The sequence below is a fragment of the Typopeltis vanoorti genome, chromosome 12 (assembly GCF_054136105.1).
Source record: "Typopeltis vanoorti isolate ZY-2024b chromosome 12, IOZ_Tvanoo_1.0, whole genome shotgun sequence".
NCBI lineage: Eukaryota > Metazoa > Arthropoda > Arachnida > Uropygi > Thelyphonidae > Typopeltis > Typopeltis vanoorti.
In genome coordinates, this window is record NC_143560.1 from 43782336 (window position 1) to 43799565 (window position 17230).

The 17230-nt window shown below is 33.7% G+C and overlaps 1 protein-coding gene across 1 annotated transcript in view; it reads left to right on the forward strand.

The window, feature by feature from the left end:
- The window catches only part of Nup160 (nuclear pore complex protein Nup160), a 361484-nt gene extending 345179 nt beyond the window's left edge, over nt 1-16305 (forward strand). The window contains exons 32-33 of the mRNA XM_090401602.1: nt 2407-2511; nt 16095-16305. Coding sequence (XP_090257728.1) covers nt 2407-2511; nt 16095-16193 — 204 coding nt within the window. The 3' untranslated portion in view covers nt 16194-16305. The remainder of the gene's footprint in view (nt 1-2406; nt 2512-16094) is intronic.
- Nucleotides 16306-17230: the final 925 nt, after the last annotated feature.

Here is a 17230-nt window from a genome sequence, read left to right on the forward strand (position 1 = left end):
AGACTAAACATGGAACTTAAGCTACTTCAGGGAACTGTGGCCACACCTTAGCAGGACAGTGATCCGACATTGAGTGATCTTCCACCCAAAGACATTTGCCGATATCCATGTCCATGATCAATTCAACTACAGCCTGCCTGTTTGTTAGAGAGAAGGTATGCTCATCTATCCAAACAGCAGCTGCTCTCCTTATTACTACTGTTTTTCACAGATTTTTTGCAAAAGTGTTGGTATCCTCAGAATTGTTATTATTATTATTCTTTAATTTGCCCACTGTTTCCATAATGTTTTCTCCATATTGGGCTACACATCAGAATCATAAATGCAACTGTAAACAAGACATGAGCTTCTGTAGTCATTAATCCACTTATTATGATCTAATCTCTAATGTAAGATTTCTTCCTACAGCAAACAAATGTACAAAATGGTGGCATGGGTTTGTACTGTCACAACTTTTTGTAATTCTAGTGTATAGAATTATTTAAAAAATCCATTAATGTATCTACTCTGAAACCAGAAATTTGGCTTAAATATTAGATATTTTTGTAGTAATTAATAGAATGGGAAAGGAACATTTAGCAATGCAGGTGTTCAAAACAAAATGACAAGAAAAATCTAGGGAGATAGAGATGTTGCTGGATTGATGCATTTAGAACGTAAACAATTATCTAAGTGCCTTTAGAAGGAAATATAAGAGCTGACCAGATTGTAGAATTGACAAATAGTCTGGAAGAAAACTGATAAGAAGCTAATAATGATGAAAAGTTAATTGCATGGGCTATTATGGTATCCTATAAAACTCCTCAAAGATATATATACACCATGAAATGAATGATATTTTCATACTTGAAAAATTTCAGTTTTTTTATCCTTATTTAACCTTGCAACTAGCCTTATCGTGTTCACAGGTCAAGGTTGTTATGGATGTGAAGTGCATTTTACATTGAAATATCATACACTTCATATCATGAAAGTGCATGAAGGGTGACATATTTCATCCACATGGAGGCTAATGCATTTCAAGATTGTCAGATTCTTTCATGCTCGGTAATGCACAGATACTTTGCAAATGTAACATCTCTTACTTTAGATGAAAGATAGGTCTTCTGTCTGAATCCTTCAGCTGAATTCATTGAGTAGACTATTTGATTGCTGTAAAATGTGATAAAAAGCAAAAATTATGCATAAAAAGTTTAAATCACAAAGGTTGCAGAATAAACTCAGTTATGATGAATGTCCCCATTTTAAACTATAATAATGGATCAAAAGGAGCAGTCAGCTTGCTTATGCTCTTAAAGCTATCATTTGATTGCTTAATTTGCATAAGCCATGAATTACATGTTATATTTGCTCACTGTTTAGCATGATGCCATTTTGGATAATGTAATATGCTTTATTTTTATAGTGTTGTGGTATCTTGATGATATCTGAGAAGTTATTGATAAATGAATAAATCTATTAAATGTAATTTAATGGCATTAAAGTGTGGATCATTTGCAAAAATTTCAAAAATGCATGACAGTTTAAATCAATAGTGCAATAGCTTCAGATTATTTGAATTTAACATCTAGTTCTTGCATGTACATTTCTGTTCATTTCACATGGTTATAAATTCAGTAATGTTAAATTGGAATCATGCATTCTAAGTTTTTGCCTCTCGTAGGAAGTTCTGTTAGATATTAATGCTCTCATTCCAGATGATAATGATAAGCAGAGCAATAGTGGATCACCAACAAAATATACTGGGCAAAAAAAATATAACAGAAAAGGCATTAGTAAGAGAATGATGTTATTCTTCCTTAGTTATCTGTAGATATGCTTGATGCAGTGAAGAGCATAAATGACAAGAAAACATATTAGCACAGCTTTCTGTAGCAACTCCAGTAATCAAATGAAGAGAAAAAAAATTGTTGAGCGGTCCTTGTCAAAAAAACTTTATTGAAGAAGAAGTGATAAGGGGAACAAGAGAATGAATTAAGCTAATCATTTCTGCCTGGTAATAAAGTATTAGCATGTCCCTGTCCATGACGCAGTCAGTAGTAATGTCATTCTTTGGTGTTAAAATGCAGTATATGCAACAGAGAAGCACTGGACATATCAAAATTTACTCCATACAAACTAAACTAAATTAGACTAATATTTGTTTCTAGTCAGTAAGTAAGACCATGCATTTTGGCCTGGTCTCATCATTTGCATGTGCCAAGCCTGTCTTTTTTATTGGTGGTGGGTTCCAGTAATTTATTGACTTTATAACTCAGCAGGCATTTACCAAGAGACATTAGTTGTTTACCTCTCATAGATTTGGAAAAAGTCTATTTATGCTAATAATATCTTAAGTCTTTGCAAGTTTGACTATTCTATACTATTTGAGATGTATATAAAACATTTCCCTCTTCTCAAATGTAGGACGGCCTTCATGCAACTTCACCTTCATTATGGTTACCATATACCTACATTGAAGCTCTTTTAAGTGCATTAGAGGATTGCCATACTGAAGTAGGATGTATAGAAGTAAGTTATGTTATTGTTTTTATTATTGATTCCCATAAAAATTTCATTATATGAACTGCAATTCTTAACGTACCAAAGCTTGAACCTGCAGCAGTGTATGTTTGTGAATATCATATGTTAAAAAATAAAACTCTCACATATTAGTTTAAACAAGAAATTTAATAACTACCATCCTACTTTATTCTTAAAAACATCTGTTGCCCTTTGTTGAGAAGACGTCATTGATTTACAAAGCATGTAGTAGCTGGTACTTTGCCATTCTCCCCCCCCCCCCCTTATATCAGAGATGTTAAAGAAGATTGTTTTAGCCTTGATCTGATCTGCTAGTCCACCAGATTAGGGTAACAAAAAAAAATAATAATAAAAAAATAACAATAACATAAGATAAACATACATTTCTGACTGAACCTCAGATATAATTAATAACTACCATTTTTACATCTTGGATGTCCAAATTATGTCTTTTATTATTCCTTCTGCAACAAGGGTAACTTTTGTGTAGTTACCATACAAGAGAATGCTAAATCTAAAATCCTCTTTTTTTGTGACATTCTCTAGCTTAAGATATTCTTCCCACCAATCAGTAATATTCATCTACTGACTTTACAATTTGTTATTACAGCACTAGACTTTTTTTTTGTTTGAATTGCCTAAACAGTGAAGTCATCTTTCTGCTGAAAGATATATCTTTCACCTGAAATTTAATATACACAATCTTCAACTGGATATTCATTTTCACAAACTAAGCTGACAGATTGGAAGAATTTGAAATCATTGATCCAGTTGCATGTCATCTATCTGCCAACCAGTATACCATCTAAATTTTCCCCAACACCTTTCAGTTCTTTTTCCAAATATACTGTAGCGATCACCCCTCCTCTTAGTAACTCAGACCATAATCTTCATCTTCTGCAGAATGCCTTTCCCTCAGCCATTCTCCACCTTATGCCCAGTGGCATCAAATCAGATGACTTCCAGGACTACTGCTTCTTTGAATGTCATACTACTTCTTCTGTTTACGTGATTTAAACTTCTACTTTGAGCAAGTTACAGAATTATTCTTCCTGACATAGAGGTCTTCATTCCCCACTCCATTATCTGAGCCATTAGCAACAGGAATGAACCGACCAGTCAAAATCATACTGCAAGTGGTTTGAGACTAGAACTTCATCCTCATTTTCAGTTTACACTAACACACAAGAATGCAAAATAGTCATCAGTAAATCCAAATCTGACTTACAAATTAACAAATAGTAGTTATGCCTTCTGCTCCCTTGCAAAGGCCATTGACAAAATTTCTACTCATCTCTTTCTATCTCTGTTTCACTCAGATGGTACTGCTGTAACAGTATTAAAAAGAAATGCGCTAATCATTCTTTTCCTCCAACTTTAAACCATTCAGCAGTTTCTTTTTCATCTAAAATTTAATTTCAGAGCCTTTCATCTGTTGTAATTCATTTATTCCTTCATCTTGGACTTCTACATTTTCTTTGGGTAGTATTTCCCTAAATGATTATTATTCATGTTTACACTTCTTCATCCAGAGATAGATTTTTTGGAAGAAGAAATGTAAACATGAATAATAATCATTATAATCATTATAAGTAATAATGAATAATAAGCACCTTTTAATCATAAGGCAGCCATCGTGTCCATTTTTGCTGCAGATTGTTTATCTAGAGTGAAAAGGAGATAAGACATTCATCATTACCAGAAATTTCAGGATCATATATGAGTAATCAAAAGGTTCGCTGGAATTGTTGCTTGGATGTATGCTGTATGTTCAGTTTTCTATTTTCTTTTAAGGTTTATTTCAGAATTTGTGTTTTAGAAAGTTTGTTTCTACAAGTGGCTCATCAGTTAAGAACAAAAATTATTCCAGTAGAATTATTTTAATTTTTTGCATGCATTTAGAAACATCTGAGCCCCTGAGTATTGTGTAAAATGCAATAAAACAAATAGAAAGTTGGACATTTTGAGTCTATTTCAGTAACAAAAATGAATAAATAAGTAATGTGTGGATTTTTTTCTCCTTTTAAAAAAAAAATATATTTTTATTTTTGCTTTATTTTTATCAGATACTAGATGAATGATAATTGGGCTGTCTGTGTGGTTTTTATTTGTCCATAAGCTTGTTTAGATATTTCATGCTTTGATAAATATATACTATTGTCTTGCAGTCATGATTCAAAGAGTTAAGATATAACTTGAAAACTTACCGTGTTTAAAATTTCTGAAGCATAAGTTCTTGAAGCCCATTCTTTTAAGATACAATTTGGTAAGCAAATTGTATCTTAAAAGAATGAGAATCGGGCTTGGTTTATATAGAGCTGTCCTAGCTCAATAGCATTAAAGGCTAATAAATCTAAATGTTAAAAATTTTACCTATTAAATTTTTTTGAGATATATGATATGAAGACATACTTGAACGTCCTTGAAAGTAGAAATGAACTTATACAATATTCTAAATAAATAAAGGGTTTATTTATTTATTTATAGAACTTAAGGCTAAAAATCAGTTTAAAGGTAAAAATATGATATAGAAAGTGAAGAGGCTAAGTTGTAAATAAATAAAAATAAATAACTAATGCATTTTATTTCCCATAGGGAGTAGGTGAGGCTGTTTTAGCCCTATTTAATTTTTGGAGACAGGAACAATCAGTCTCCACTGCAGCCAATCAGAGATAGCTGGCCCAAGACTATCCCTAATTTTTAAATGGCATCTGGTGAAGAGAAGTAGACAAAGGCTGCCATCTTGTGGTCTCTAATGCAATATATTATAGTCTGAAATAGTGTGGGTTCTACAGTTAATTTTCTTGGGTTTATAGAGTAAAAACCTGTGTTTCCAGAAGAAATAACCTGCTTACCAATGCCAGAGATTGACTTACTCAGGAACGGGTTAGGAAAAGTTCCTCTAGTCAGTGACTAAGATTGAACTTGATGTTTTTCTTTGGGTGGCCTACTGCTATGGCTGCAAATGCTATTTCCACAGTGCTACACAGGCATTAGGCTGTGTAGCCCTGTAAAAAAAAAATTGCATGAAAGGATAAATATATAGTTAGAAACATGGAATAATACACATATGCATATAAATTAACTAAAGATTAAAATATTTGAGATAAGTATGCATATAAGAATAAATAAGAAAGACTAGGTAGGAATGAATTTAATATACATGTTATAATATTATCAAAAAAATAGAATAATACAAATATGAACGTTAAGCATTCAAATTTTTGTGATGCTGATGGCATTCTGTCCGTTTTGAGTAATTCATCATGAGATCATAAAAGAAAGTTGAGAAAGCAAGTTTGCTTCAAACAGTAAAATGCCATCTTATGAACTTAACAGCAACCTCATAGCTAGCTATGAGGTTGCTGTTAAGCTTCCAACTAGCTTCCTTGCCCTTCTGTCTAATGATAAATTACTCAAAATGGCCAGCTTGTCATTTATTAAGGTTGTTTATTACTGGTCTTTTTTATGTCTTATATTCATCTGAAAATTTATGTTTAATTAGTTTATCTTCATGTTTACCATGTTTATGTTATTGTTTAAGCTTATCTACAAGAATATGTTATTCCATTTTTCCAACAATATTTTTATCTGCTTACATTTTTCACTCATCATTTTTTGTTATGTTTTCACTTTTATATTGATTTCTTAATGCCATTTTATGTTTTGCATCCTCTTCCCTTTTCAAAAAAAATCTTTTCAGTACTTTTAGATTTTACAAAACAGTTTTTCCTTTACTTTCAGAGATGTTCAGGTATGTCTCCATATCAGTATATCTTTCAAATAATTTCATAAATGGTTGAAAATTTCACAGCTGCATTGTGTTTATTTACTCAAGGCACTAAAAATGAAATATCATTTTTTGCAAAATGACTAAATTAAAGCATTAGAAGTTTCAAGTAAATAGAAGTTGTGAAAACAATAATCACATCCATCTTGTTGACAGTTTTATGTTCACTGTAATTGCTAGTTATTTCATAAAGTGTGTAGAAATGCATAAACCAACAGATGAAACTGCTATTTGTCCCCCTACCTCTATATGCCCACACAAATCCATAGTTTGGTTTGGTTGCATTGTATTTATGTTTAATCTTTGACCTCATGGCTGAAACACATTCTTCATCATATATTTAAACAACATCCCAAAATACACTATAAATGTAAATGAATCAAATAGTTACTCCCATCCTAGACACTTCGGTTATCCATCTTACTAATGGTTTACCACCATTTTCAGTTTATATAGAATTCTACCCCCCCCCCCCAATTGTGTCATTTCATACTTGATCAGGACAAGACAAATTTCATGCTTTCTATTTGCATATCAGATGGGCATTGAAAAACTGTAATGCTTGCTTTCCAGCAAAAACCTAGAAGAAGAAAGAATTTGTTCATCATCATCATCATCAACAGCCATGGATCCAATGCCCATAGGTGTCTGATGCCATCTTGATATGATTCTTCCGTTGCATTCTATTTTGTGCAAGATGACTCAGTTTGTGTATAGAGTTTCCACACCATTTGACAATGTCATCGCTTCATTCTCTGTTTGTACTTTCCTTCAATCATCCCAAACAGCAGCATTTTTATTTTCCTGTCATCATTCATTCTACATATATGGCCAGACATAGTTTCCTTTTGATTATTTTCTGGATCAGGTTTTCTTTTGGTTGTATTCGTCTGTAGATTTCCTCATTGTTCACTTTCTGGATTTAGCTTATTCTCAAGATCTTTCTGTAGCACTTCCTCTCAAATGCTAATATTCTCCTTTCAGATGCTCTCAGGCCTCACATCCATAGAGCATGCTGCTGAAGATACAGGTTTCTACAATGCGCAGTTTAGTTTGCATCTTTAAAGCTCGGCTCTTCCATATTTTGTCCATGGCTTTTAAAATAGTTGTTAATCTGGCTATTCTAATTTTTGTCTCTTTTCTGGGGTCCAAGTCATGTGTCATGTGGCATCCAAGATATGTGAAGTGTTCCACATTTTCCAGTTGAAATCTGTTTATGGTAACTCTGTTCAGTAACTCCTGTTGTCCAAATATCATTGTTTTAGTTTTTTCAAAGTTGACATTTAGTGCATATCTTTTTCTTTCTGTGTATAGTGTTTGCAATGTCTGTTTCAGCCTTGCTGCATCTTCTTCAATCAGGACGGTGTCATCTGCAAAGCAGAGGTAGTTTATTCTCATGCCATTTATTGAAATGCCTCCACCTTCTTCTTTAATCTTATCTAGTGTTCTTCCGAGATGTGTGATGAAGATGATTGGTGATATTGGGTGCCCTTGTCTTGTGCCTTGACTAGTGGCAAACCAATCTCCTGTCTCACCTGCTATTCTGATTTTTGCTTGTGCTTGGCTATTTATATCTTTCAGCAGGCAGATCAATTTATTGTCTATTCCACAGGATTCCAAGACAGCCCATGTTATATTTTGGTCAATATTATTAAATGCTTTTTGGAAGTCCACAAAACAGCAGTATATCTCTTTGTTCTTTCTTCAAGCTTTCTCTGCTATTAGTCTTAGTGCGAGTATTTGTTGCACTGTACTGCGATCTTTTCGAAATCCGGCTTGCTGATCAGGATGATATGCCTCCATATGACCCTTCAGGCGTTTTGTTAGCATTTTCATTAGCATTTTGCCAAGATGACTCATTAATGCAATCGTTCTGTAATTGGTGCATTCTAAAGCACTTTCTTTCTTATGAAGAACAACCAAGACCGATTTTTTCCACTCTTCGGAGGCATACCATGATCTCCATATTTCATTACATAGCTTATGCATTTCTTTTACAACTGATCCTCCCCCATATTTTAGCATCTCACCTATTATGTTGTCATCTCCAGGACTCTTGTTGTTCTTGAGATGTTTTATAGCCTAATTCACCTCCTCTTCTAAGATGCCATTTTCAAAGATCTCTGCTGATGGAGAGATTGCTTTTAGTTCTTTGATTACTTCTGTTGCGGTATTATTTAGCTGATTTTTATATAGCTCGCTGTATCTGTTGGTTTCCGAATATATATGTAACTGATAATTAAGAAATTTCTAAATCTATAGCAGATTATATTTCAACCAACAGTAATGAGATGTGAATTATTTGCATATTATTATTATTATTAACAGAGACCTCTAGGGAGTCAGGGACTTCTTCTAGCTTAATCCCACCAATATAATACAACATATGATATCTAATCATGCCAAAGTGAATGAGTTTACATTTGCTGACATTTTTCCATGCCCACAATTTCAGCCCATTCAAATCATTCTGGAAGTACTGCACATCAGCATCATTCCTGATTGCTCTATATATCTTTGCTTCATCAGAAAATAGCTTTATGTACAGATTGAATAACAGTGGACCAAGCACTGATCCCTGTGGTACAACACTGGTTCCCTTAAATCTTGCAGACTAACATCCTCCCATATACAACTTTTTGATATCTGTCAGTCAGCCATTCTCTTATCCACAATAATATTCTATAACTCCAACCCATATTCTCCAATTTATTCAACAGTCTACCATGCTATATTCTCTCAAAAGCTTTGGCAAAATTCAAAAGTTATCATGGTGTATCCATTCCCCTTGTCTAGTTCAACGGTAACATTGTTTCAGAGAATAACAGTTGTTATTCTCTAAATGTTCTTGCTCAGAATGAGTAAGTTGCTAAAACATGACCTTCCTTTAGTAAACTCATGTTACTAATTGCAAAGAGATTCACTGTCAACCGGTTTTTCTGACTGCGAGCCCTAACCATTTTTTCCAAAATCTTCACCACTACTCCTGAGATACTGTTTGGTCGATAGTTGGATACATCGGTCTTTGCACCACTCTTGTGCAATGGGATTACAATACATTATTTCCATTCCTGTGGAGTCTTCCATGTTCTGAGACTCAAATTATATAGCTTGGTCAAAGGAATAACCAGTTCAGTTGCACAATCTTTTAGTACTTGTGCTAACATCCCATCAGTTCCTATTGCTGAATTCTTATTCATTTTGTGTAACAGCTCTAATACCTCCACTTCATACACCTGAGTTTCTTCATCCAGTGAAGAGGAAGCAGTGAACGCAATGTTGCATACACCAGGTTGATAGCTTTTTTTGCAAAATGGGCACTCATTAGTTGAACAACCTCTTCTGCATCTGTAACCCTCATGTCATCTGCATTTTGAACAGTTAATTCTTTCATATTCATTCTTTTTTTTTACTTGCAGCATATCGATAGAATTCTTGTGGGTTGTTTTTAGCACAGAGAACCAGTTTCTTTTCATACTCAGAATTTGCTTTCTGTACAATAGTTGTGACTATTCTAGCCTGCTGTTTATAATTTTTATAATGGACATCATTTGGCTTCTACCCTATTTATTCTTTGAACTCTTGGACACATTCTGATATCATATCATTTAAGTATTGTTTAAATGCTTCCCATGCACTGTTGATATTCTTCCATCCAGCAACCAATCCCATTCCACTGAACTCAGTATACGCCTCAGTTGGTCATAATTTCCTGCTTTGTAGTTCAGCATGTAACCTTCTCTGAATGGAACATTCATAAACTTAGTCACTTCCCAGGTGAGTACCACATGATCACTGTCACCAACCAGAGACAGAATAGTTATGTCTTTAACTGAAACCCCCTCTTTATCTAACACTCTTTGACCTCTAGTTCCTTCTGTCACATGCTGCTTTGTGGAAGTTGTCCTGCAACAGCTCAATAAATGCATTTTCATTCTTCTCATGAGATTCTACTACTACCCAATCAACATTTGGATAACTAAAGTCTCCCATTATGATTACTCTTTTCGCGCTCATGTTTTCTGTTTGGTGATGCATTTCTTCATCACTAGCAACTGATCCACCAGGTCTGTAACAACATCCCACTATGTAATTGATCTTGTTAAATTCCATCTTACACCAGATCACTTCAAACTCATTGCACATGAAATACTTAGTAGTAGTATTACAATCATAGGTCTTAACTCTAACTGGATTCAAGTCATCCGATATCATTAGCAACATGCCCCTTCCTCTTCAATCCTCTCTATCATTTCCTAAAAATACTGTATCCTTTACACCTTATACCAGTTAGTATGTTGTCTGATTGTGATAGCCAGGTCTCACTAATACCTACAATCTGATGTCCCAACATATTGACAAAGGCAACAAACTCCACCCCTTTGTTTCTGATACTCCTTGCATTCATGTACAGAATAATAATCTGCCTGCATGTTCTTTTGTATACTCTTGTCTGCAGTCTGCATGGCACAGTTGGACAACTTGCAGATGTCTATTCTTCTCTAATGCCTTATATGTGTAGACATCTTTGTACATGTTTGATGGGTCTGAACTGGACAAACAAAGTCAAAATCATTTTCTCATCGTCAACATTTCCATGATAAAGCCCATTCCCATCATTAACACAGTTATATAACATTTTTGCTGTTACACTCACCTTCTCACCATTCTTCCCTTCATAATTTAGTTTCTCTGTGTTAGGTCTCATACCAGTTATTAGTTTTTCAAGACTCCTGATACCATACACATTCAGGTGTAGGCTGTCCCTCTTATATGAATCCAATCTTCCCTCAGACTCACTCCAAACATCCAAAACCTTGAATCCATTCCTTCTATACAGCCTATGCATCAAATCATTTGCCATCATAGCCCTTCTTCTTAATTCATTTTTATCATATCGAGATAAAATACTAACGATTTTCACTTTCTCCCTTTACACTCTCGCCTTTTCCAACAACCCTTTCATGTCCTCTCTCATAATTAACTTTTTACTAGTTAAATCATTAGTTTCTATTGCAAGTACAATCTCATTTACTTATCTTTTCTGTTTTTGAATTGCTTCCTTTATGTTCTTAATTTTTGCTTCGGGAAAACTCGAAGTTATAATATGATGGGCATGTTTAAGAAGGAAAAGAATACAAATATATTCATTACAATTAAATATACAGTAATTTAGTAGTATTATGGGTGGTGTGATAAGTTAGGTAATTACATGCCTTCCTATAATCTCTAACCATATACACATATATGATCTACTTGATTGGGGAGAACTGGTATCAAAAATAATTGATCAGTAATAAATGTTGATAGTGTCAGATTATATATGATAGCATGATTCATCTGGGCATAGTATGAATTACTTATTTGTGTATGTTGAGTCCTTAGTGAGCAAATTAACTGTAAAATTTGTGTGTGACTCCCATCCATTAAAGGTCATAAACCTATAGTACATTAGTTACTGTGAGTAAGCTAAGGAAGTTTTTTTAGTTATCTTTTTATTTATTATTATTATTATTTATTTTTATTTATTTATTTATTTTTGCATAATCCCAGAACTCTGCTCTAGAAACTAAACATAATTTTTTAAAGCCACATTAGGTCTCCAATAAGCAGGCCATTATTTTCACAGTGGGTGATGAATTTGAACCTGCTGCCTGTTAGAGAGTGCAAGTATTATAATCATTCAGCAAACCCAGCTAGCAGTTTATTTATTTATATTTCTTGTGTTAGTTTTCTAAGAATAATATTATTTTATTCAGTAACAATGTTAAGATCAACATACATATGCAGACTGTTGGAAGTTTTTCCACTTGGTTATACTATAAATAGCCTCTATATACAAGTTGCCCTGTAATGAAAATATTTCAGGTGCAAACTTTGTTTGCTTACACTTGGATAAAGGATTAAACCAAGAATATAATTTCTTGCCATCTTTAATTTATAGTATAACCAAGTGGAAAAATTTCCAACAACTATCTCTAATCCAGAGTATTTTAATAATAAGGTGTGACATCTTTTGGCCACTCGTATATAGAAATATAGCTTCTGCATTACTTCAACCTTGGTATCACATCTGGGTCTGGCTCCCACTGATGAGACCTCAATAAAGGTCGAAACCAGGTAGTGACCCTTCCCATAATGCATAGCATTATACATATCCATAAGGATATGTGCTTTGCATTATGGGATACTAAGTCAAGTGATGTGAGATGCGTTGTCCTGCCCTGAAAATACTTCTGGTGCAAACTTTGTTTGCTTACACTTGGATAAAGGATTAAACCTAGTATATATTTTCTTGACATCTTTAATTTAACATGTAGACTCCGTAGCTCAGTCAATTTCTAACTATGCACTTTGATTGGAAAGACCTGAGTTGAAATCCAATCTAGGACATGAACCTTTATCAGGGCTTTCAACTGGAGGTGAGTTAGCTGGTTTTATATGGAATTAGGTTTTTCCTCCTGGAAAGTGTTTTTTTTTTCCATACTGCAAGACTGGCAAACCAGCCATGAGAGCACACACGTTTCACATCAATAATACTCTCTCAAGTAAAATTAACCCCTATCAGAGCATTAATTACGTTTAAAAATAAGTCAGGTTACTTAGCTGTGAACAGCTAAGGATGAACTACATTTTTACTGTATATAAAAAATTTTTCGTGACTACAGCCAAATGTCGATATAAATTTATTGCCAGCATACTAATAAATTATATTACATAGAACTTCATTCAAAAAAATGTGTTATAAATTTTGTACAAATTAAATTGCAATATGTTTTTGGCAAAGGTTACAAATTTCCTAAGGACATAGTTAAGGAATTAATGTACAGTGCTTACAGAAAACTATGCAGAGCTACATTTCAGTATGGAATACATACCACCCTGAACTGCAGTGCAGCTCTCACAACATCGCACCATGCGTAGCACCAAGTGACTCAGGAGTTCATGAGGCAAACTGGCCCACTCCTTCTTCAGAGCAAGAATAAGGCCTTATTTGTTTTCTGGAGGTGAATTTTGAGCAGCTATGCATCTCCCTAACATGTTCTATGGGGTTGAGATCTGAGGAGGGTGTGCTGGACACTCGATTTGATTAATATCCTTGGTATCCATAAGTATCTCCACTGCTCATGTACATTGTGGAGTGGCATTGTCATTAACAAAAATGAATTCTTCACCAACAGCACCATGGAACAATCAGCATGACATTGAAGAACTTCATTCAATATCGTTCACCAGTCATAGTCCCTTTTTCCAGCACGTGTATCTTGGTGTTTCCAATAAGCATAATGACATCATGACCCCAGCACCACCATATCTATCCCTTTCGAGAACATTCTCATGATGGTAAGCAGTACAAGTGTCGACTAGAATCGGAGGAAAGACTAAAACGACTCATCTGTAAAGAGTACATATCACCTACTTGTCACAGATCTCTTGTTACAGTTTGTCGAAATATCTGTGTATCTTTGCTTGAATGGAGCCTGACTTGCAGGATGATCTGCCATGGTGCATCAATTAAGTTTTGCTGTTATAACCAAAAATATGTCTTCGTGCTCCAAGGGTGACCTCTTAGCAAAGAGGTCACCCTTGGAACACATTCTATTAGTTTGAAATGCTGGCCGGAGGCTGGATACAACACTATTGAAATTCCAAACTCTCTGGCAATACTAGTAATTCTGTGGCCTTCTTCAAACTTTCCAATAATTCTTCCTCACTTCATCTAGATCAGCGCTCCCCAAACTGTGGGCCGTGGCCCCCTTGGGGGATGTGAAATAATGAAAACAAATTTAAAATGTTTTAAGACTAAGTAGTTCTTTTTTTAATCTTAAAAGAAATGTATTTAATTTTTATTATTTTTTATATTTTAATGGAAAAAAATAAACATTGGTGTTGGTTCTCCAATGTTGCTTCCTGCGTATTTCAGGATAATTTTGCCTTTTGTGCTTAATGAATATTAGTAAATATATGCTTATTCATATAAGTTTCATTTCAAAGGTATTGATAAGAAGCACAAAAAAGGTTACAAACGCAAAATCTTGAATACAAATTGTACTGAATATAAATACAATAAATATATATATTATGATTTTTTTTTCAATTGGGGGCCATGAAATATTTTCATGTCCTTGAGACATTACAAGACATCCAAGTTTGCAACTTTATTCCTTCATGAAAAGAACTTCAAACACAATTCACTTAGCACAGCCTTTTGCCTTTTAAGTGCTACCATATGACCCCTTTGCACAATTCAAAAATTTGAATGTGTATCCACTTTCTACTCAAAATTATCAGTTATACAAATTGCCACAATTAGATTCATCTGGATTTGTGGTTGTAACCTTCAGAAATGGCATTCATTCTTAGATTTTGGACAAGAGTATTCTATAGTTTTACCGAGACAGAAATAAAATGTATAAGTGGATAACATTGCCTCCCCACTCCCATGATTTATCTCTGATGATCAATGAACTGGATATTTAGAACATGCATGGAAATTTTTCTTTCTATAGAAATAAAAAATATAAATTTTTTTATATTTGGTATATGCGGTGTTACTTTGATATCTGACTTACAGGTAGGTGAGAACTACTGATTGTAATGATTGCCTTCATTTGTTTTGTTGTTTTTGTAGATAATATAATCCTACTTTTGAAATTTTTTATATCATTAAGGCAATTCACAAATCCTAGTTTAATAAAGTAATTGAAACCAGAATTTTATGTTTTTGCTTATTTGTAAATAAATATGCACCTTTCAAATGCAGCAGGGACAGATTGGTTAAGTAAGTTCTCTTTTGGTGAGTAACATGTCTAGAATACTACTGAAAATTTCATAGTTTTATTTGTTTGGCTTATTGAGTTTTCTTACATTCTGTTTACTTAGCATGGAATATCACCATACTGTGTTAGTTTGTAGAAACTTTTTGAATGTCTTAGACATTGGTATATTAATTTTGGTTCACCATCCAGAAGGAATGTATTTACAAAGTACTCTCATGCACTAAGAGAGATGATAGTTCTTATGTAATAAGAGAAATAAAATGAAGACTTCATGTTGGAGGCTTAATGGATTTTTTACAACACTCAGAAAGGATTAAAACAGAATTTAATACTTCCTATATTTCGTCTGTCACTGAGACATCTTCAGGGATTACAAAAAAACTAATGTAACATAAACACAAATAACAAACAATACTAAGCCCAACCATGTGGGTGACACTAAAGTCCTAACTAGGTGGAGCGCCCTCTAAGGGCAGTTGTAGGTGGCCTGGAATGTAGGGTGGGACCTCTGGTGATAAGTGTTTCCAAATCTTAGGAAGCTTAATGCAACCGTATTTATTAAGATTTCTGAGTGCTGCTGCTGATTCTAAGAATAGTCTTTCTTTTTTGAATTTGCTGTGATGGAGCATGGCGGTTTTTTTTCCATGAGATCCTATGGGTTATATCCAAGAAAAAAAAAAAATCCATTAAGCCTCCAACATGATGTCCTCACAGCACTTAAGCCTCTACACACAGAAAATGAAGACTAGAAAATCATCCATAATTTCATGATTGTGCAATAACTTTCTAGGCACTAGAACACAAAATACTGTTCTGCATAATTACTAATGTCAACTTTTAAGTTGCTGGGAATTTCAGTCATGTTGCCTGGTGTCATCATTTTCTTTTTTATATAACATTAGTATTACCAGTTTTTTTACAGCAAATTTTAGTTTCGTTAATCTAAATTTTATTTAAAATTTTTCTGGATAATTTTTTATTTATCAAATATGTTTGTTTAGTACCATAGGAAACTCTCAAGCAAACTCAGCCGTTACATTCAAGAAGCTGAAAGGACAAGTGAAATGATGATAGCGTTGAGTGTGAGGAGTCGCTGCTGATATTTCAACATTCTCTTTTTCGTGTAGAATGGTTTTGTAATTATAAGATGTGATTTTTATATGTTTTGTACATGTATTGAAATTGATTAAAAGATATACATTCGATGTTAAATTCTTTGCTTTCATGCTTTATTTTCTTACATAACAGTAAATTTTCAAAGAATTTTCTTCAGAGGTGATTACCAAAGATTTGTATGTCTTATGGCCATTTACTATCTTTTCAGATTGAAATCACCTATTGAACTTGGAGACCACCAAAATAGTAGATAGTTTGCTATAGCAATTTTTTTCTTTTGAAAATTCACTATACTATTTTAGAACAGCTTTATGCTTATGGGGATTCAGTTGGGACATTTTGGTAGTTTTTATAGTAAGTCAACTATAAATTAAATTAATATAACTGCAAACTGTGGTAAATTATTTTCAGTGCACGTCGTGAAATCATCACCATGATTATTGTTGTCATCACCACAATATTAAAATGTTTTTGGGATTGTTATTAATAGGTAAGCTGGGTCTGAAACTATACTATCTATAGAATATCCAGTCTCCTGCTGCATAAATACCATATTGCATTGTAATGTGTGTTCACATGCTGAAAACATAAGTTTCTTATGGCATATTAAGTCATGTCAGTTGAATAGACATGACTTAATATCCTTTCTGATATACCCAGAACATCTGCAAGAGCTTTTCAGTCAGAAGTGAGTTAGTTAGTGTTATGTATCAGCTCAGTCACCTTTATTACCAGGAAGTTGAAACTTTGCATCTTATGGAGAATAATACACTAGTATCAACATGTGGATGCAGGCAATATTTCAGTAAATGAGAACGAACAGGTTTACATCACCTTTGGTTGAATGTTCTTGGCTTTATTACTAATTGTCTGCAGATGAGAGGCAGTTTAATGCAATCATATTTGTTGAGGTTAGTGAGGACAAAAGCAGATTCAGTTTATATAAAGATACAAAAATATAGTTCATCAGCAAATTCCTGCCATGGGGTGTACAGAATATGATAGTACTACATGCAAAATT